We start from the raw sequence: 22,665 nt of genomic DNA, 5'->3' as shown, positions 1-22,665 counted from the left end.
TATTATCGTCACCAGCTGCAATGACTGCATACGCTATTTCCCACAACAGCTACAGCTCCTTAGAATGGTAACGTCAATTGGTTTGTTGGTCTGTCAAGCTGTTTTGTCGGAAACAAGATATTTCCTCATCTACTGGTCAAACTTATTCCGAAGGGAGGATGATGACCAATCTGAACGGAACCATGACCGATGGCCTAGCACCTGCAATATCATATCAAGAAACCACCAGATTTCAGTGAAACTTGCTTCGTGATCCCTGACCTTTCCTCTAACGTCAGCCCTAAAAGCTGCGCTACTCAATAGTTTTATATTAACCATGGATCAAACTATGACTATCTGCAATGTCAATGTCACATTGCTGGTGCTGACAAATCCAAAGAGAATGATCACCGTACACCGCAGTTGTCCTCAGCTCTACAGAGCGTGTCAGCCTCCTTCAACATATTGTTTTGGTTTTACAGCCTGCAAATTAACTGTTTTGGTTCACTCTCACTGCTGTAATCAACAGAATTTCCTGTTGCAGCACACAGCCATTTTAAGCAAAAGAGCTCTAAACCCACTGTGCACTACCTATCCAGCACCAAAAGTTAGCAACTAAATTTTGAACATAGGGCCAGATATTTCCCTCGGGGGCTGGTGGAGATTTTTTCCATTTAAATGGCCTTTCCTCTGGTCCCAAATTCAAAACATATTTTCACTATCTTAAAAAAACGAAAACAAAAAAAAAAAACCTACGTAATTTGTCCATACAACACTTAAAGTATGGTTGGGTGTAATGGATTAAGCTGCACTGGGCCTTTCGACCTTTAGTCTCGCCAAATGACATTTTCTCAAGGAAAACTCTTATCGTAGCTTAATCATAGTGTCATTATCTTGCCTTCCCTCTTTTCACTTTAACGCACTCTATCTAAAATCTCAATAGAACCAATCCCTTCTGACGTTGTATTGGGCAAGACATTTTTACTTTGCCTGAGTTCAACTTATCTTCAAACCTCGCACTGCCTTGTACAAACCAACTCACAGATGCTCCGACACACATGCGAGCTCACATACATGCTTTTCCCGTCGAAAAAATGTCTTCAGCATTCTAGATGAATGACCATCAGAGGTGGGAGACAATCTCTTTCTCCAGTGCTCTCATTCCAGCTAGGCTGCCCCACTTAGAAGTTTGCTCTTGGGCTGCCAGAGAGATGCCAGGGTTACGGATTCACTGGTCCTTGCGGAGTCCAGACACACGGAGTTGCATCAGGGCAGAAAAATGTTAGGCTCAGCGACCATAGAGCTGTAATTACATAGGAGCACTGCTGAGCTGTGCAGGATGAACGTCACGACTGGAGAGATGGAACAAGGCAACAGAAGAGGGAAGAGGGCAAATACATGATTTACTAAAGAAGGAAAGGGTGGGTAACTAAGAGAGAGAGAGAGAGACGGTAAAGAGGGTAAACACCCCCAACTTAGAGGAACCCGCAAGGTTAGAGTAACTGTTAAAGGAGAGAAAATGCCATTGGTCATTACGTTGACATGGCACTGAGAGAAAGGCGCACTTGCCAAAATAGCTATAAAAGTTGCTGGCATGTTATGTGTGTACTAAAACATTCTCATATTCTGAGTTAAACTTGACTGCATAAAGTCCTTGTCCTTGGGTCAAATTCCATGACTGGTCGGAGCCACGGTGTGGTGTGACTGACACCTTGTGGATTTTAAGTGCAACCACTGATTCAACTTGTAGTATGTATACTTAGCTTGAACTGAGCTATTCCCAGTATGTGTCTATGCAAAGAGTTTACATTTTGTGTCATCTGTCATCCCCAAGAGCAATGTAAAAAAATTTCCACCACAAACTCCATCAGGAACGAGAACGGAAAAAGAAACATCACAATAATTTCAAACTTCAATTTTTATTATTTGTACATTCACCACTGATAGGCGTACTCAAAGAAGAAATTAAAAAAAAACAAAACAAAAACAAACCTTTGTACTAAATGATAAAATAACGATTAAAAAACAATATTAAAACCATTGGTGAGAAACTCATAATGCAATCTCCCCTCTTGGGCCTGTATGGACACTACAGGGTAAGAGAACTGGAGGAAGAGGAGGAAAGGAGGGAGGAAGAAGAGAATCAATGATAGGGACATAATCATAACTTGTTTCAGGTGCGACGGACAGATTCTCTCCCAGAGAATCGTCTCATCTCTTTAACTAAACAGAGGGAGAGATGAACACTGCATTACTTTAGTAGTTATTCCACACCTGTCCAAAAATACCCAGGAGCTGCCTCATTTAAAGACTTGATTTTGATTACTCTTATATGTCTGTACAAAATGCCAAACACACCTATTCCAATATTTTCAGATTTATGCGAGCCTCTGCACAAAGGGTTGAGTTTTCTCTTTAGGCAGGACTGGCAAGGAGAGCCTTGGACTACATGAAGCAACAAAAGGATTCCTCATCCAAATTGCAGAGCTGTTAAACACTGAGGCGACGACAATTGTTTGCAAATCATAATTGTCACCTACACTTTGGGGCAGAGTGGGGAACATTGGGGGAAATAATGAAAATTACCCAGTGTGCCATACTGCTATGCCATCAAAACAAAAACCAAAGAAAAAGAGAGGCAAATCTATTAAGAAAATATATCAAACCTTGACAGGAGCAAGACGTACAGCACTCTGGGAAACAACACTGCAAAAAATCATGGTCCCCTTTAAGCATGACTGTGTGTAGGTGTAGATGTGCTTTAAAAAAGGTGACAATTTGAGAGATGGTGACGACATCAGTTGGTCCTCTGTTGGGTCTTAGTTTAACAAAGTACATGTAGTGAAAGGCAAATGGAAGAGGGTGGTCTCTAGGACAGTTCCATCAGTTGATTCGCCATTAGCGCCGCCTTTCTCGTGGGTCGCTGCGGCTGCGTGAGCGTCGGCCCCCGCCTGCCCCGCTGCCACCCGGCCTACGGTAGCCATCCCTGCGTTTGTCATTTTCCCTCTCTCTTTCCCTGTCCCTTTCTCTGTCTCTGTCTCTACCTCGGTCTCTTTCTCTTTCCCTCTCTCTGTCTCTGTCCTTGTCCTTCTCACCCTCACTCCGGTCTCCTGTTGTGCCACCTGCGGCTTTCATCCTCTCCTTGCGCTCCTCTTCCCTTTTTTTCTCCTCCTCCTCTTCTTGCTCCTTCCTCCGTTTCTCACGCTCCTTCATCCGTTCTGCTCTGGCAGCTTCTCGCTGAACAAACTAAAATGAAGAAAGTGCACAGAATGAGATTTTGAGACTTTACTTTAATTAGATATTTAGGTCATGTACTTTAGTTATGCATTAAATCAGCAAGCAATCAGCATAAACTGGTGTCTCACCTGTTCCTCTGTAAGTGGAAGCCAGTATATGCAAGGAGCTGCTTTAGTTTTGCGGAACAGGTCATCAAGCAGTTTTGCAGGGGGATCCTCAGCAGTTTTCTCTGCCAGAGATATCAGACACAATATTAAACACAAGCTATTTTAATTCTAATGTAAATACAGTCTTATCCCATGTCTGCATGTCTTACCCTTCTTTTCAGTCTTCTTCTCCTTGCTCTTTCCCCTCTCCTTACGTCGTCTCTCTCGAGAGCGTGACCTCCTAGGACCCCCGTCCTTCTCTTCTCCAGGTTTCCCAAACTCTCTGACCTTGTCACGATCCCACTCCCGCTCTGCTCGGGCCCTCTCCCGACGCTCCATTTCACGCTCACGCTCAGCCCACTGGTCACGCTCAGGGAGGAGAGATGGCAGGCCTGATGTTCGACCACGGCCAGAGCCAGGCGCCTGTTCCTCTGCTCCGGGTCGGTCGGCTGCACCCAAGCCTTTGTGGAAGTCCAGCTACAAAGCAGAGATAATCTCAGGCTACAGATGGCTGAGCATTGTGAGAGACGAAAAACTCACTGATAGCAACAAGGTCTTACCTCATCTTGCTGGCAGAAGTCCACGCTAAGGACTTTTGGGTTGCTCTGAGGCCATTTCACTCCATGAAGAGCTGCCCGTGTGGCAACAGCCTCTTCTGAGCTGGAGTACTAGACACAGGGAGAAGACGATGGCTCCATGAGACAGAGAAAACCCTTCCACAGGCCAAAGAACTGATTATGAGTTACGGTCCCCTATCAGATAAAGCACATGCTTGAAGTAACTTACAGTGACGTAGCAGTGAGACTTGATTTTGTCAATCCAGAAGCCCTCCTCCACCAGGGTGCCAGTTCTTCCGAGCAGCTCCTTAAGCTGCCCCAAAGTGAACGGCCTCACCTAAAATACAATTAACAAACTATTACAGAGCAGTTACAAAACAAATAATAGTATGAGCAAAAATACATAATACATATTTGAATACATACTGTATATAACAAAGGTGAAATATATACACATAATTCAAGAAAAATAAAAACTGCATAATAAGTGTACCCCGATTAAAGACTACAAACAAACTATTTCTAAACATATTTTTTAAGGAAGTGACTGAACTGCACCGTCAGTGGAGCACATAAAGAATAATCCTGGTATCATTTTAGATTTTTTAACGACAACAACAAATGCAACACCATAACCAGTATTATCTGTGTAGCCAAAGCCTGACATACTGCACATAGTATGTCAGGATTTGGAACACCACGCTACCGACATCCAAAACCTATTAAAAACACAAGGGAGAGCCATAATGATACACTGGGCCTCCATCATGACAATAAATGAACGACATTACTGGAGCTGACAAGAATTATGCTTGTTTCTGTATGTTCAATAACACGTTTGCGAGTAAAAACCTAATAAGAGTAATTTATCAAGACACCAATTACACAAGTATAAACTTGGAGAAAAGCAATATCCTATGCTTTGCCCAGTTTCCCATCCACCACCGGTTTGTGTTAACCAAAGCAAGCTTGTTAGGCTAATTGCTATGAACAAGCTGACTGTACTGTAGCTTAACTACAGCCTAACTGGATTCAGATTGATACTGGATTCAGATTGGATCAAATGTTTTCAAACCCCAACACTATTTAGGAAAGCCTTAAAGTCTGTGACCAGAGGCAAAATATGCACGACAACAGCTCCGCAAAAAGTAGAGCAGTTAAGTATTATCTCACCAGGTTGCAGACGTGAACAATGTTGGAGACTTTGCCACGAGGCGGTGAAGGCTGCCGGGCCGTGCGCACAGGGTCGTCGATTGTGATGGAAACGCCTGTTTTCTGCTGGCTGATGGAGCGCCGAATGAGGGTGTCGCTGGGGGTCACTAGGAGACAGACAGTGGAAAAGGTCAGCATAACAGTCCGTATAATGTAAAGACTCACACTTTCATTTGAGGTCTCCGAACAACTTTTGTAAGTAAACGCTCAATAACAACAAAAACAAAACAAAAAAAATCCATCATAACAGAAATCAAGGCCTATCTGTTACCCATGCCTTTGAAGAAAACTGAATTTTAATGCAGCATGTGAAGCACAATATGTAGATTATGTATTGTCTAGATTTGTGAAAGTCAAATCAATTACCACAGTCAAGACTGGAAGTCTTTGGACTGCTACACATTTTTTTGTTCTTCTGACTCTGAGCTTCAGCGTATTCAATTTGAAATAAAATAATTGATACTACATTAACGTGCCAAGGCTCAGCTTTCATTTGAGTAGGTTTACATTAATACAGAGAGAACTGTGTGGGAGATATAACCCTTTAAACACATAATGCCAAAATTTTAGGGGTTCAAAAGTAATTGGACACTTAGCTACTAAATGCAAATATCTAACTAGATAAAGACCATTTTGTGATGGTTTTATTACCAGTGTTGATTTCTACATCATGGCTGGTATGTGATGGTGATTCGGTTTCCACTGCTTGAGGAAATGAGGTATCCATTTTCTCTTCATGCACCCTTGTTCTTTCTCTGTCTCCCTGTAGATCTTCCTCCTCCAGGTCCTCATGTCTGCTCCTCTTTGCCTCTTTCTGTCCATTCTCCTGGCTCTCCGAGTGCACCACCTGCAATAAAGGAAGGGATTCTCAATAAAAAGATAAATTCAGACTTTCCCGAAGAGCGCTTTACATTTCACAGTAACGACAGTTCCTAATCTGGGAAGTTGTAGACCGACCTGGGTGACAGTGCGACGGATCTGAAGGTCCTGGTCAGAGCGCTCCCTCTCTTCATCCTCAATCCCAGAGAGGGCAGCTTCCTCAGGGTGCAGATCCACTATCGCCTCTTGGCCGAGACAGGGCCGGATGTCCGGGATTAGAGACTAAGGGCAAAGAACACAGATAATGATAATGCCTGCTACATTCAACACAGAGAACGGAGGCGGTGCAAGTGTCTCAGAGTGCATCTATGCATCCCCAAGAGCATTACTGGCAGCCACAACATCATATTACTCTTACTATCCTGCAAATACCTTGAGTGAGTCTGTGGTGATGCTGATGGAAGGTTTCTTGGCAGTGACAGCTGTGCTGGAACCCCACCTCCTCTTGCGACCAGCAATGGCCCCAGAATCCTGCTCACCCTCTGCACTGCCAGTGCCCGGGGACAATTTGTTGCCTGGGGGGGAACAAACAAACAAACAAAACAGATAAAACTCAATGAATTCCCAGGCACTCAGCATATCCAGTATAAGCATATATGACACAACATCAAGAAGTCATGCACACAACACAGTGTTTTGGTGGCATATTTTTGCATTATTAAAGATTTATCCATAGACTAAGAATACAATTAATGCACATTAGGCTGGCACTCTTTCAAAAAGTCAAGCCTGAACGAATTCCAACTTGCACGTAATCTTTTTGAACTAATTTGACTGCAATCTATATACTGTATATCCAATCCATCCATTGCTCTTTCAAACATGTTACAGTACACCATCTATGTCTAATGACATGTCCAAAGATTATAAATACTCATAATTATAAACGACCGATATAATGAGATGGAGAAGACACAAAACCAAAACTACTGATCAGTTACACATGCTGGTAAAGAAAAGAGCAAGTTGCGAGAGTGTACTCACTGCTAAGAGAGATCTTACGAGCTGAGAAGGCCTTTGGTGTCTGAAACACAAAAAGATATAAAAAAAAAAAAAAAAAACCCAAGATACATGGGGGAGGTGAGAGGCAGACACTGACACCATGCATAGAGCCAAATGGTCAAGGACAGTTTGGAGGAAAGGTGGAACAATAACAGGATGGAGAACAAATAGGGACTGAGAGTGAATGATAGAAACTGCTGTGCACGGTCTTTTTCAAATTCAAGTCTAATGATGGCACCGAATTGTGCTGTTTTGTGTTAAAGTTAACTGTGTGCCATTCATAATTAATTGATAATCAACACTTATACATTCCTGAATATAACTAGCTTTTAAAGAGTAAACTGTAGCAGTCTCTATCAAACAAACAAAGACCTGGTGGAAATACTAGTTTAAATTCCAGAGCTAAAAACTTTGTGTCTGAACAGACACATTAAATCCTATACGTTTCAAGGAAGTAGATGTAAAAGTCAACCAAGACTAAAATTATTATAAAACAGAGGTTGAGAACAATTTGGATTAAACCACAGTAACCAGTAAGATAAAAATTTCCAAAAAAGGCTACTTCTCCCAGCAAAGACTACAGAGAGTATGACCGGAAACTAAGCATTTTCCAAAAAAAAAATGTATGAAATTTAACATTGAGTAAACATCTATTTATTCCCTGGTACCACTGACACCTGATCCTTACTGGTTTAATGGCCCAATCACGACTGCATGTACTGTATCTAGGCAACAAGGGTCCAATCAAAGGTGGCTGAGATGTTTGGATGGAAATCTGACTGTTGGTTGGCTGGCAGGATGGGTTCAATAGTTCATTTGGGTAGGGGCTTGGAAATGCTTTTGGCCAAAGCAGTCATCCTCAGGTGTTTTGGCATTAGTCCTTTTAAAGTTGTAGAAGTAGTAGCAGACCAGATGACGAGTGTTGTCAATAGTCACTGTGCACACAAATCCAGAATTCTGATTTAATGTTCAGTTGTATTTGGGGAGCAGTAACTTCATACTGAGAGTCTCAAAGTAGCAAAAATCTGGCAATTGCTGATGTAGAATGGGACCTAAATGGCAATCCCTTCTTCAGTTCACATAAAAACTCAAGCCCATTGAGTCCAGATAAAAGCTTTGGTCTCTTTGAAGAGTTATTTAGTATCCGAGAGGGGCATTTGCTGGAGAAATCTGAATCCCACTCCAAGAGATTAACAAAATCCAAAATGTCTGTTGTATGCACGTTACATAAGCATGTTACAGCTCACCAACCATGTTAAATGAAATGTCCATTATGTCCCACATTTCTTTGCAAGTGGGTTAAAAATGTCTCAAAGTGAAACAATCTGAAAACTACTCAGTTGTTGAGAGTGTTTCGCAGTAGCTTTGACTTGATGTGAGCACACTTCCTTAGCTGTCTCTTCTCCAGGTTGCGTTTGTCGCAAGGTCACATAAGTGGATAAAAGGCTAAGAGAGGCGAGCCAACCCCTTCTTTGAATCTTCTGATCCGATCAATAGCTCTTGCCAACCATATCCATGAAAATGAACCAGCCTTTGTTGCCAGGGGTGTCCCTCTGCAGTGCAGTCTTGGGGGCTTAGCTGTGGTCAAGTCTGGATGCTTGGGGACAGTGGAACAGGTGCAGCAGTAGCAGTAGCGGTAGTGGTAGAAGTAGAAGTAGAAGTAGTAGTAGTAGTAGTAGTGGCAGAGGTAGTATGCAGGTAACCAATAGGGGCAATGGAAGAGGCATGAGCACCTTTATAACAAAGCAATCATTTGGGGTTTAAACATCAGCCACAGTGAGAAAATACCCTTGCTATTTCTGCCTATAACAGTGCCAACAAAGTTTTACAAACAGCCAAATTAAAAAAGTAACTTCCTACACACATTCAAACACTTGTGAAAAGGGCTCATTAAGACATCCAATTGATATATTTTTAAATGCAAAGCAAAGATTTCCAACAATGAATACAGAATTATAATCAAATGACCTATAGTGTATTGTATCGAGGTTAACAAAAACTATGTGCCTATCACAGAGATGCAACAATAAAGGCTCAAATGGATCCATCCATCTAAGTCCTCAGCTACTGGCAGCTTTGAGGACCAAGATGATTCGTGATTCTCAAGGTGCCTTACCTCCTCGCTGGTCTCTAGAAGCTTCTCTGGATCTGCCATGGCAGTCTCCTTCACCTGCCTGCGTAGTGTGAAAAATAGATATGAACAGGAAAAGAGGGAACAGATGAGAAGACTGTTAGGGGGAAGTAATGAGAAAAAATGTGTTTTTTCATCTATTTTTAAAAACAGGCAATACCAAGGAAAAAGCAGAATATGAACTTTTAATATGCCAATATCACTTCAAATAACATTTAACTCAGATTAAATCGTAATAAAAAAATTTGAGAGAAGCAATAGATAATCTCTCTCAAAATATTGGTATGCAATCCAAATTATTATTGTATGTGTGGGTAATTGGTCAGCAATTACATGACGTACACATAATTTAATTTAAAAGGGAAAATTCATATTAAATTTACTTGCATAGCATTACTATTTTCCTTTAAACTACATTTTACATCATGCATCCCTAAATATAGATAATAATTTCCTTTATTAAAAAACATAAGGCATAGTTAAAAAAAAAAAAAACACGTATTAAAAAAATGTGGTCAGCTGAAACCATCCCACTGAAACACACAAACAGCAACCAGGAGATGCTAAACTAACTGCGCCTTGAACGCATCTCGCGCGGTTGAACACAGTCACTTTGTCATTTCACTAATGCGATGCTCTTAATTTTCTCAAACAACTGAGCCGAGGAGAGGAGTCAAGGAATGCACAGCCACCGCAGTCCTCCTTCAGACCTGCTGAGTCCGCTCAGACCGGACCAAACGCTCAACGACAGACACACAGTACCTAACCGATGAGCACGCGCCTCACGTTGTCATGCCATCCTCAAGCGCGCACGCGTGAGCACGTCCGCTCATTCCCACTAAATTGACTTGAGGGAACTTCATGGCATAGAGACGAAGCGTGCTCGGTTAAAACGCAGCATACAGGCTGCGACTGCTGCTAAAACGACTGCGTCGCAACGGGCCGCCTCTCCTCCCTCCCTCCTATCTCCCTCTCACCAGAGATTACTCTTCTCTGAACACACTCATGTCCGCACCGGCTGTCAACAAAAACCTGCGACGGTCAAAGCCTCGCCTGCTGTTTAACTGAGCCGCTGTATGGAAAACCACAGGCCGGCATCGGCAGCTAAGACCCTCGACGGAGCACAGCCATGTTGCAACGAATGAAAAAAATGATCATGTATAAAAAGGACCCGCATCTTCTCAGCCACACTGGCTTCAAGGCAGTCTCATCAATCGCCTGATGGGAAATTCAATACCCGACATCTCTTATGATACCGCTGTATTTGTATTGTATTCACAAAACATGTAGATTCTAAGGGTATTATGGCGTGGGATCATATGATCTTATGACATTATCAAGAAACATTGACATACAATGACCACAAAATTAGCATTACATTTTACACTGTCAAGCGGTTTCATACGAACAAGATAAATAAGTGTGACTCCACCACCAATGAGTTTTTTTCCGTTTGATTATTAATTAAATAATGTAAAAATATGTATTCAGTCAAGAGTTTTTTAAAACAATATGCAGAAAAGTCTGCAACTGATTCCATTTTTTAAAAACCACATTACACTTGTATCCTCTGGGAGCCCCAGAGATGTTCAGTGGCACTGTGGTCTGGTGACTATTAAAGGGAAGCCATGTAAACAACACTTCTTGATTTTTCTGGGGGTTTTGATAAGCCTAAGCAGTATAGAGTGGTAATTCTACATGCCAATGTGGAGTTGATATTTAATATGTCAACTATAGAATTGGGAAAATATCCCTCCAACTGAATACTCCTAATACTTATTCACACACCTGCTTCTTAACTGGAACACTTAACTGACCTCATTTGTAAAGTTAAAACCTTAACTCAGCTGCAAACTAAACTTTATTCCCATCTTAAACAGTCCAGTTATCATTTGGACCACGCTCATTTTGTTTTGTGATTACAGACCGGTTTAACGGCTTCTGTCCAATAGGAAGCAATTTGCTAATCACCCTTGGACTTATGAGGTCACTTATGGAAAGAACGTCTACATTTGCACATCCAGTGAGTATGTTTTCATTTAAATGATACGCAAGTGTTAAGCAAAGTTTTAAAAAATCTGAAAAAAGAAAATGCCCTCAGCATGATTCCATCAACTCCTGTTTATAAGAATAGTGTCAATAGAATGCCACAAAAGTTCATATTTAGAGTACTGCATCTTGAAAAGAAGAATTGGAAGCAGGTCCTGTAATGAGATTGCAATGCGAGTACTGAATTTTTTGACAATCACGGCACAACAAAATGAAATGTTATGTTTCCTTAGCTTGAACAAAACATGCAGAACAACCGTTGCCTGTGATATGATTCTGGAAGGAAATAATCATATTTGGTATAAATATTTTTTCATAAAAGGGATGCAAGCAGGTTCGTATATTGCTAGATATGGTCTTCAAATATGGTCTGTTGAGGGAAGAGGCAGGGACTGACAACACCAATGAATCAGATACAAAATACACTGAATGGATGTGAAAATACTGTAAACCAAATGATTTCTGGCAAAACTAAACCACCTTTCATAAAACTGTTTCACAAACATGAAGTTATTAAAGCAGTTCATCAAAAAAGTAGAACCTCTGCCTGCTTTAAACTTCTATAGAACCGATGTTTCATGACTAGACCTTGAACAGCTGAAGATTGCACTGCTGACTATATTGACTACAAACTCTATTGAGTCCAATAGAACTTGACTATCACTAGAAACCCTGCTGCAGACTTCAATGGGATCTGTTATGCTTTTCCTTATTTTCTGTCATATATATAATGTTACAATGTCAGATGTTCGTATTAAACGTGGCAGAAGTTTCAAATATTGAGGTAAACGTATGTAAAAGTAATCCCCGTGAAACAAAAGCTCAGGCATCAGACTCCTATCAACGCTAGGTTTCCGGTGGTTTCTAACTACTTCTGGGACGAGCTGACTTCGCTCATGCATGGTGCGGGTTCACTAAATGGTTGTTTGGTGACATCAGAATAACATTTTACACGCAGTGTTAGCTTTTGTATTTCCTGACAGCAGATGTTTTCCACTTCAGTTGGCATTTTAGTGCATTTCCCACATGTACATGAATTGTGATTGAAAGACCAAATCCACCATTACATCATACAATAAGCAGGTAATGGGTGTACTATTTACCGAACAGAGACATCCTGCTGTAATCTTTGTTGCTGTAGTTGTTTGTGCTGTCCAACTCTCATATTCCAGATCGGCTTCAGGGTTGAACATGTATGGATGGATTTTACACGTTGCCATTTCCTATCAATTATGTTCTGTTACTTAGTTTTAGTTGCTAGTTACTTAGTTTTACAATATGCTTTCAGAACCTCCACACCCTTAAGAGGATGGGGGGGGGGTGCTCACAAGCTCTGGGTGCACTACCCCTTAACAGGCTTCTGGATGTTTGGCCAATCAGAAGAACGTGGGCTTTTAAGGAGGCCTTTTAAGGAGGCCTGAGCTAATATCGCCTGTCAGAGGCTCAACTGAGGGGCTGAATAACAGGCAGTTTGAGATAAATATACACTTTTTTTGAACTTTGAATCATGCAAAGCTTCTCTAGCGGAGTCCCAAAATAAAAATATAGAGCTGGGAATGAGCATAATAAGTGCCTTTTAAGTGTTGTAAGGACACAATTTCATTCACTTGAGTAACTGACGCACATGGACAATATATAGTATAGGATGTGTTTCAGAGACCAAGACCAAGACTGAAAACCAGACCTTTGTTCGTCTTTTTCCTCCTCTTCCTCACTGTCCTTTCTTTTTCTTTGTGTCCCCTCTTGGGTTGGAGCTTCAATGAAAGGTTTCTGGTGATTGAAAAGGGCAAAGAAATGGAATAAGATGTGAAAGATGTACTATAAGTCAAAGTCATTGAGGTAGTTAGGGTAACACAACCAAAGGGAAAATAAATGGAAGATATAAACCCATCATGAGATTTTTCTGTAGCATAACTTGATTTAAGGTAAACCCATTTTCCTAAAAATTGAGATTTTTTACGCAAGATGTGAATACACATGTTGTCACAGACGTTAAAACAAATCTGGTGCTGCGTCAACTTATAAGCAGCTGACCTTGGTTTGACTGTCTCCATCAGCAGTTGTGTTACTCTTCTCTGCTGACATCTCTGTTTTGCGAGAGGAGGCTTTTGGGATTTCCTTTAAACCCTCAGCCTGAGCCTCTACTGTCACCCTGCGCTGTGGTGATGAATCTCTTTCAGGTTTCACCTCCTAAGACACAGACAAAAGAAGAACATTTTATGCACTCATCAAAAAACAAACAAAACCTGCTTTGATTCTACTATGGTAATACAGCCTTGATATAAACAGAGCCACTGAAAAGAAATGCTGAAACCACCTGCTTTTCGGTGAAATTTCTGCCATATCCTAATCTGAGAGAAGATACGCCATCATCTGACTTACATGTAACAAGCACAACTTTACATGCAGTGTTACTGGTATTGTACACAAATGCCTAAATTACAAACAGCGCTTAGCTATAAAAACTACAGAGTACTTATGCAACTCTTGTTAGTGATCCTTGCACGGTCAACACACCCTCAGAGGTGTCTTCACATTAAAAGCCACTAAGTGATGAGTCTGTATCACCAGTAGCTTTATGGTGCGTTCAGAAATACAGATATAAGAGCCAGGACATTTCCCTCGAAAGGGCCAGTGAAAAAGTTTCAAATGGGCAGCAATGCTCATGGTGGGCTAAGAAAGTTTTACCTTCATGCAAATGTCTTGTGACATGCAGGAGTTGCAACCAATCCCACAGCTCCTGAACCAGCTGATGCTATTTTACAGAATAGGATGCACCCACACCAAACATCTCCATTTCCAACACAGAAATAGGACCACTATGCCAATTAATGTTGCCACTTTGGTTGGTATTGTTATATTAAACCATTTCAGTGACCTTAGATATTCTGAGGTGAAATTATTTCAAATCAAATACTCAGATAAAAACATAAAAGCTAGTTTAAAATGAACTTTAAATGTCACTAAACAATAATAGGCATTCTCTCCTTTCCTAATAGTGGCCTTTTCAGGAAACACCTGCCCAATTAGAGATGAATGCTCAGCTGAGTGCTTAACACACCTGAAAACTACAGATTTGGTGAAAAGCAATAGACAGACTACTCCCGAAGATATCTGAAGATATCACCTTATCACCAGATAGCACCTGCTGTGATAATGACGTGAGTGACAAATTGATAAATAAGGCAATATTATGCACAGCTGACGGCCATTGTGCGTAAAAAACTGCAGACACAGGGATCAGTTGCAGATGAATAAACATAGCCAAGTCCCTGTAACACCTTTAAATGGTCCATTCTGGTTGTATGAAAAACTTTCACACTTTGCCTACATCATGGGCTCTGATCATGGTAGCTAATGGCTACCATGCTAAATGCTGCAGTTATCCAAACTGCATGGAGATTCAACATACTTCCATCTGCTGGAAACACTGGCATGGATGGAAGCAATGTCCTGGAGAACACTTGTCCCACATGTATTACAGTTGTTATATGCATACAATTTATTATACCTTTTTCAAAAACAAACCAATGATGATGATGATGTTTAAACAAGGTGTGAACTATATGTTTTCTATCTAATTTATGTAAATTGTATAGATTTGATTTCACTTTACGTTAATAGTTTTTATTTCTGCTAATCAGTCTAAAAAACAAAAACAAAAACTTTCATCTAATGTGATTCAATGGAAAGCAGTGTATGTCAAGGACAGAGAGACAGACGTTCCTTTTAGACCACTTACCCTTCTACCTCTGGAGCTGGAGGAGGTTTCCTCTTGAGAAGATGTGGATGACCTAGAGGAACGAGATGATGAGGACTCAGAATCTGATTCTGAGGAAGAGGAATCATTAGACGATGATCTTTGTCTCATTTTTTTCTCTTCCTTCTCGGCATCTCTTCCCTTTCGCTGTGCAGCATCCACTGGGCTTAAAGGACCCTTGCTTTCATCCACTTCTTTAGCTTTTTTGATGGATTCCTTGGCAGCCTGTTCAGTCATCACTGAAACTGCCGGTTCTTTGTCCTCTGATACAAGGCTTTTGGCCCCTTCTTTTGTGGAACTCTGGCTCAGTTTGGTGCCAGAAGTTTTCTCCTTCTCAGACTGGATCCTAACAGATCCCGGTGGCCCAGCAATAACCTCCTGTTTTTTCTGCATCTGTGGATCTTCCTGTTCAGTGGAGGGCTGGTGTTGTTCCTGCTGTCGTTCCCCAACACTGGTGGGAGAGAAGACAGGTGAGGCCTGAGGCTCGGGGGTATCAGAGAAGGTCGAGGGCCGCTTGATAACCATGGAAGTGGAGGAAGATTGGGGCTGAATTGGAGAGTCCCTTAAGAACCGGAACTTCTTGAACGAGGACTGTGGCGACAGAGGTGTTGGTGACATGGGTGCACCGGACTCTGCTGCTTGCGTTTCACTCCGGGACACTGGAGCATGGACATCTTCCTGCTCTCCTGCCTCTGTCGATGATTTTCTAGCTGGTCCTGTGGAGAGGGGGGGAGGAGTGGGCAGGAGTGTGAGACCAATCTCACGGCCACGTTTGGATGGAGGGAGGTGACTCTCCCTCTCCTTTTCAGCCATCCTAGCTCTCTCTTTCTCCTGTTCCACTGCCCTCTCCTGCTCATCCTTCTCTTTCTGCATGGCTTTCTCTTTGTCTAATCTTTCACGTTCGAGAGCCCTTTCTCTCTCTTTCTCCAGAGCTCTCTCCTTCTCAAATGCTCTCTCCTTTTCAAGTTTTTCCTGCTCTAGAGCTTTCTCCTTCTCTAGCCTCTCTTTCCTCTCCTTTTCAGCTCTTTCCTTCTCCATCCTCCTCTCCATCCATCCTCTCTCCCTTTCCTGCCTCCTCTCTTTCTCCTCTCTCGCTCCAGGCTCTCTCCCTTTCCTCTCTCGCTCCAATTCTTTCTCTCTTTCAATTCTCTCTTTTTCCTTTCTCTCAAGCTCCAACCTCTCTTGCTCTAAAGCTCTCTCCCTCTCCAACCGTTCTTGCTGTAGAGCTTTTTCTATTCTCTCTTGCTCCAAGGCTCTCTCCCTTTCTAGTCTCTCTTGCTCCAGGGCTCTCTCTCTTTCTATTCTCTCTTGCTCTAAGGCTTTTTCCCTTTCCAACCTTTCCTGCTCCAAAGCCTTCTCTTTTTCAATCCTCTCCTTCTCCTTTCTCTCAGCCTCCAAAGCTCTCTCCCTCTCTAGCTCAAGAGCCCTTTCTCTCTTCTCCCTTTCCCTCTCCAAAGCCTTGGCTCTTTCTAGCTCCATTGCTCTCTCCGTTTCTTCTCTCTCACGCCTCTCCCTCTCCTCTCTTTCTCTCTGTAAACGTTCTTGCTCCAGGGCCTTCTCTCTTTCGAGCTCCTTCTGCCTTTCCACCTCCAGGGCCCTCTCTCGTGCTAAGGCTTGCTCTCGCTCCTCCCTCTCTTTAGCCAAAGCTAGTTCCCTCTCCTGCCTTTCTCGCTCGAGAGCAAGTTCTCGCTCCCGCTGTAAAGCTTTTTCTCGTTCTTCTCTTTCTAAGGCCTGCTGTCGCTCAATTCTCTCTTTCTCTAAAGCTCTCTGCTTTTCCTCCCTCTCTAGTGCAAGAGCTTTTTCCTGTTCTACCTCCATTGCGCATTCTTGCTCAAGTTTTCTCTGCTTCTCTTGCCTTTCCAACTCTAAAGCCTTTTCTACTTCTATTTCAGAATCCCTCTCTCTATCCCTCTCTTCTGTTGCAGTGGCCTTGAGCACACTCACAGGTACTTGAATATGGGCCGAATGTGCTCCTGTGACACCCAAGATTGTGCCTGGAATCATGGGAAATGGCACATGGCCTGCAGTGTTGGCTGTGTGAGTGATGGCAGATACCAGACACTCTGGAGGCCCTCTGCCAGGAAACGATGTAGCTGAAGGTGAACTGCTATCCTGCCTATCGCCTTCCCCATCGCCGCCGTGCCAACCTGCTCCAGAGAAAGCACCTTCCGACTCCATTTTACGTGCCAGAAGGGTCAGCGGGCCGGGCTTGCGTTCGGCATGTCCACTCCTCTGCGGCTCTGGGCTGCTACTGCGGCTGCCGCTGCTGGAGGAACCGGAGCTGGAGGTACTGGGTGAGCGCCTAGCTGCGGCTACATCTGGACTAGGGGGGCTCTGTTTAGGGGTGTCAGGCAGGGGGAATGACAACTCTGGAGGTGGGGAGGGGGGAGGTGTTGGCTGGCGGAGCTGAGGAGACAAAAGGGAGGGGATGTGTTGCTGCTGTGGTTGACAGGATGCCCCAGACCTCTCTCTGGTCGTGGGCACTCTGGCTGGCTCTCTGAGGCTTCTCCTCCGAGTACTGCTATCCCAATCATCATCGTCACCATCCTCCTCTCCATCCTCGCTATCCTCATCATCGCTGTCAGCTGCAACTTCGCTGGATGCAGAACCCCTCTCCGGCCGGTGTTCACCACCTCGCATGGCCACAGAGCCAGACGCAGGAGGACCAGACATGTCAGCCTCCTGGTTCCTGTTACCCTCTCCCTCATTCCCTGCACCAAACAATCCCTCTCCACCAGAGGGGCCAGGTGGCTTGTGCTGCTCAGCCAGTACTGGTGTGACATCCTGATGAGAACAGAAAGGGAGCTGAGACTTATTTTGTCATAGCACTATGCCAGTTTTCTTAAATGTAAACGGTTTGGCACAAATCTTACCAAATGTGCAACACCTTTCAGAGCACAGAGAATCTCAAGACAGAAAGATTAGAAAATGTGACCAATTGCAATAGGTAAAAAAAACAGAGTGATGTCCTACCTGGGCTTGAGGAGGACATGAGGTACTATTGTTAACTTCTGCGTGGTCCTCTTGTTCTGTTGTACAGTAGTCAAATAAACAAAATCACAAAAATGTTTCACATAATGACCAAAGATGAGTACAGTACAGCGTTTCCCATACATAGGCTCCACTTGAGCAGCCCACAAAAGGTAGATTATGACCATCCCAGGTACATAAAAATCACTTGGTTTCAATTTAAGTTAATCCTACATTATAACGCCTTATTCCAATCTTTTCAAACTAACTCATTTTTGGCCACATGCCTGTCTGAGCTGTGTGTGCTGCAGTGACTGAGTAGGGAGTAGAGGCTTTTCTGTGTGCAGCTGCCTAGCTAGCGTCTACCAGCGCTTAGGGAACATCGGTAAATTGTAGAGTCTATCGATAGACTACATGTGAGGCATTTAGGGGAAATCTGTAAACTAAAGCTACAGAAAATAACCTGGGTTACACTCTCCCCCTCTAAACCGAGTGAGTCTCTGCATGCACGTCGGTCACACGCCGCGCCACCCACCACCAAGAGTAAATTCTCAACCTGTGGGAAACACTGCAGTAACTTGCTCATTTGCAGTGGGGGACTCTAACAAGACTTACCATTTGTTTCATATGCTTCGCGAGCCTCCCTCTCCAAACGCTGCCTCAGGAGCTCCTGTTGTTTAGCCAGATACTGCTTGATAAAGCTGTTTTGGCTCATTTCCTCCCCAATCTAAATTCAGAGAGACCATTAAAAAATAGGCTACAAGTCTTCAAGACCAATTGCACATTCTTTTTGCAGACATTTACGAGAATCGTGCTAATGCACATTTTGTCATTTATATGTAAGGGGTCATTACATGTGTAGAGGCTTCAGCCTTTGAAATGAAAATAAAAGCATATTGGAGACACTTACCTGAGAGTTTGGTTGCAGTCCAATGTGAGCGGTGGAGGTCCTCTGCAGATTCTCCAGCATAAGAGCCTGTTATTAAGACAAGAGACTTTATTCATTCAGTGTAAATAACAGGCAGGTATTACATCAGAGTTGTTGGAGCCAGCACTGTTGCTTTTGAACGTTAATATCTGGGTCATTTACATCAACCTAGTTACTGTGTGATGTATTCTGTAAACATTTTCATTTTTATTGCCAACATTTTCATCCTTTGAAAAGTACTGCGAGTCTCTGTGGGCCTTAGCATGCCTTCAGCATAGATGGGAAAAATGCTATTTATCATCATTACCTCTCTTTCTGAGAAAATTGATGTTGGGAGACTTTGGCATTCAATGCAGTTTAAAGTAGAGAGCAACCAGTAACTTGTGGAGAAAAAGAGGAGGATGGCATACAACAAAGTTCCCTGGTCAGAAGCAAGCAAGTAACATGGTAAAGGTCATAATGTTAAATCAGACTCTAATAGGCAAGTCATCTTGCAGGCCGTGGTGGGAAGCAACGCAGACTGAGAATAATGTGGGCAGGGTTTCAACCAGAGGCTGCTATACTTAACTCTGTTTAAATTTTACATATTTTTAATAAAAAAACTTTGTCTTTTTCCTCTATCTCTGTCCTGACAACTACTGTTAGCCATGCTACTTCCACTGCCAGCCGTCCTACTCTGCTGCTTATAGTATTTCACCCTGCATCCCACATACTAGACTATAAAAAAATAAATACAAATTTTAAAAATTAAAAAAAAAAAATTCAATGTTCAATAATGGTATAACCTCAACATTTTTGACTATATTAGATTAATTCGATTAGATTAATTCTACATTTCCATATTGCTACATTCTGTATGTTAGTATTTCAATATACAATATCCAATCTTACCAATGCCCCATACATTTCTGATAACTTATATAACCAATAATTAACATGTTACTATTCGAGTTCAGTGGCTTGCCTTTGGAGGCAGTAGGCCTCAACTGTAAACAACTGTGCAATCAGAACTTCCACATTTTAACAGGGACTTCTACAGTGCTTAAGCTGGGAACAGACAATGTAGAAACAAGTTATATGTCTTTAAATGAACAACATAGTGTTCAGATTTCAAACATGAGACAGGGGTGACATAACGCCACAGTGGGATAGAAAACGTTTAACGTGCAGAAGCAAATGTAAACATCAATTGCTGCCTTCTTACTACCAGGTTTAAAAAAAAAAAAAAAAAAAAAAGAATGGCCCAACTTTCGCGGTAGAGTAGATAATATTTAATACCTGTCGCAATGTAAACAAACTGGCTCGTACGGGACCTATAGCAGCTCATGGGCCTGGGGTACGTTTCTGAGCAAAACTATTCCAATATGTGGCGGAAGACAGCAAAATCTGTCGATTAAAATAAACCTCGTTATCGTCAAGTATGCATCCGTCGACGGCTGATTAAAGTTGTCGAGCAATTAAATAGCTGCTGTAACGTCACTCTCCCGGCTAAACTCATGCAGTGCTTGGGACAGACACCGTTAACGCGAACGTACACAGCAGCAAGCCAGTCACTAAGGCCACCACTCAACTCACAGCGTTAGCCAGGGGAGCTAACAAGCTAACAGGACAACATAACCCTATCACACACTTTGAAATTAGCCACTAAGTTGTCGGAAGTCCCGGTCTTGCTACGGTTGGTATACTGCTGCACGGCAAACAAACTGCTCAACCACGGCGTAGTGCAATCGACGATTTTTTCAGTTGACTCGTGGTCGTCAACCTCGACAACTCTACTACGCTGCTCAGCAGTAACGATACCCAGTTGTCGGCCCTGAGGAGAGCATCAGCCCGTCTCCTCGTTAACGTTAGCTCACAGCAACCGTGGCCCCGTATTTAGCAGCAGAACTCACCCCCTTGAGTCTTTTAATAAGAGCATTCTTCTGCCCGCTTTTCGAGAGTCCTCTCTCCTCAAGAGCAGCTTTTAAATCCGCTACTCGAAGGGACTGGAGCGGTCTCCCGTCCAGCGTAACGTCTTCGAGATCGGCCATTTTCCGTTTCTCTAGTCAGTTCCCAGAGAGAGCGACGAGCAACGCCTTCCTCCACCCGACGTCATTGTCGACGACTTCCCCCCCAATAAAATATCAAATAAATAAAACGTTTCTCAACATTTAACGCCCAGTACAAATGAAATTTACAACCAGTACTATTAAATGTATTTGTTTTATACAGTTTAAATTAATTATGGTTTTGATCTTTTTATTAAGCCAACGACGAACCTTGCGCAAAATCTGCGCAAGCTTGATTCCCTACACAACAACAAAGCAAGTTAACTGCGCACTCTCCCTGTATATATTTGTTGATGAGATTTAGTGCGACTCTCGCTCAACATCGCTGCACGTCAGTCACGCAAACAATAAGGTGATTTAACTCTACGTTTAAAAAAAACAAACATGGGTACACACAATCGTTTATGTTAAGAGCAGTTAGTGTTAATTGTGATGCTGACTTTAAATTCAGACTCCGACGGTGGCGTTGCTTAGATGTATGCTAAGCTACATAACGTTACCCAGCCCAGAGGAATTTCTGATTACCTACGACAAAAGGAGTAGCTGGTTTTGCTCAGGTTGAAACCAACCTGTTTCCAAAGGTTTAGCGGTTCGGTCATGTCTGTCAAGGCTTAAATCTGTTGCAGTAACAGCAGCCAACTGACAGCCCCAGACCCAAAGTGTTCTGTGTAGCATTCACTCCAGGCTCAGAGGACTAACAGAGTGCTCACCGACCATGGCAACACAACACTGGACCGGTGTTACCGGCTGCTGCACTCCCAGTCCGGAGGACTTTCCATCACCTCCCCAGGGTGTAGCCAGCCCCCCCAGCCTTGAGAACCTGTCCTGCGCTTCTCCAAGTGCGGGTCAAGTTGGAGAGCCGGAGCCCATCTCCTATGTTACCCTCCAGGAGCAGCGGTGTGTCCTGAGCTGGTTCCAGGGCTGGACCGCCACTCAGAGGGAGCGCTTCTTGCAGGACCTGCTTGGGAAAGCTGTGCCCGGGAAAGTGTGTACCCTTCTAGATTCACTCAGTACTCTTCAGGTACTCCCTGCACTTTCACTTCTAAACACATGCTCCAGAGAGTGATATTGTGTCATTTCTGACATTTAACAACTACTTTTCTCCGTTTGCACCTTGACAAGGTTAAAGACCGACTACCAAACATCTTTGAATGCCAGCTGCGCCTGTGGACCCAGTGGTTTGAGTCTTGGGGAGAAGAGGAAAGGAATCATTTCCTGCACATGTTGGAGGAACGGGATCCAGTGTTTGTTGCCCACTTTTACAGCAGTGTGGCCGGTACAGCAGGAAGAGACTGAGGAATGTCTGCATTGTGATAGAAAAGCAAGCTATAATAACAAAATGTGTTAGAGGTGACCTGGATGGGCATGTGTATTAGATCTGAGATAGTTCTCTTTTCTTTTTTTTGGAGAAATGTTAGTGTAACTGATGGGACTTAATGTTGAAGGTAAACCATTTCATATTAAGAACAGAAATGTTCATTCATCCTGCACTGGATCATTCAGGGGTGCATCAAATATTATACAATTATACATATTATGCATATACATATTATATGAAACGGGTTAAATAAACAGGCACGTCTGGGTGTAAGAAAAATAAATTAACAAGCTTTTTTCCTGTACCGGGCCTGTTAATTAAAACACCTGGAATGACATGGACTAGAGGATCAGTCCTTTTTTACACATAAAATACTAAATGAAATGCATTGTTGTATATTTGCTGTGTTTTTATTGTCTTAACCATTCAATAGCAGTTATAACAGAAGT

At 42.8% G+C, this 22,665-nt stretch overlaps 2 protein-coding genes across 2 annotated transcripts; one reads left to right on the top strand and one right to left on the bottom strand.

Moving 5' to 3' along the window:
• Positions 1 to 1,895: 1,895 nt before the first annotated feature.
• Positions 1,896 to 20,942, bottom strand: acin1a (apoptotic chromatin condensation inducer 1a). The gene is made up of 19 exons (XM_040143864.1): positions 20,743 to 20,942; positions 18,833 to 18,898; positions 18,538 to 18,649; positions 17,926 to 17,981; positions 16,130 to 17,736; positions 14,935 to 15,991; positions 13,227 to 13,382; positions 12,877 to 12,962; positions 9,129 to 9,186; positions 6,995 to 7,034; positions 6,383 to 6,525; positions 6,089 to 6,232; positions 5,783 to 5,978; positions 5,093 to 5,238; positions 4,149 to 4,256; positions 3,923 to 4,030; positions 3,533 to 3,839; positions 3,345 to 3,445; positions 1,896 to 3,225 (listed from the first exon to the last, which is right to left on the bottom strand). Exons 1-19 carry the CDS (start codon positions 20,878 to 20,880, stop codon positions 2,878 to 2,880), a joined length of 4,977 nt encoding a protein of 1,658 aa, XP_039999798.1. The 5' UTR covers positions 20,881 to 20,942; the 3' UTR covers positions 1,896 to 2,877.
• Positions 20,943 to 21,156: 214 nt separating this feature from the next.
• Positions 21,157 to 22,600, top strand: c14h14orf119 (chromosome 14 C14orf119 homolog). The gene is made up of 2 exons (XM_040143863.1): positions 21,157 to 21,919; positions 22,021 to 22,600. The coding sequence occupies exons 1-2, from the start codon at positions 21,614 to 21,616 to the stop codon at positions 22,192 to 22,194; spliced, it is 480 nt and encodes a 159-aa protein (XP_039999797.1). The 5' UTR covers positions 21,157 to 21,613; the 3' UTR covers positions 22,195 to 22,600.
• The last annotated feature ends 65 nt before the right edge of the window (positions 22,601 to 22,665 follow it).

This window comes from Xiphias gladius, chromosome 14, assembly GCF_016859285.1.
Source record: "Xiphias gladius isolate SHS-SW01 ecotype Sanya breed wild chromosome 14, ASM1685928v1, whole genome shotgun sequence".
NCBI lineage: Eukaryota > Metazoa > Chordata > Actinopteri > Istiophoriformes > Xiphiidae > Xiphias > Xiphias gladius.
Note: the sequence above shows the minus strand (reverse complement) of the source record. Positions and strands in the feature narration are given on the sequence as shown.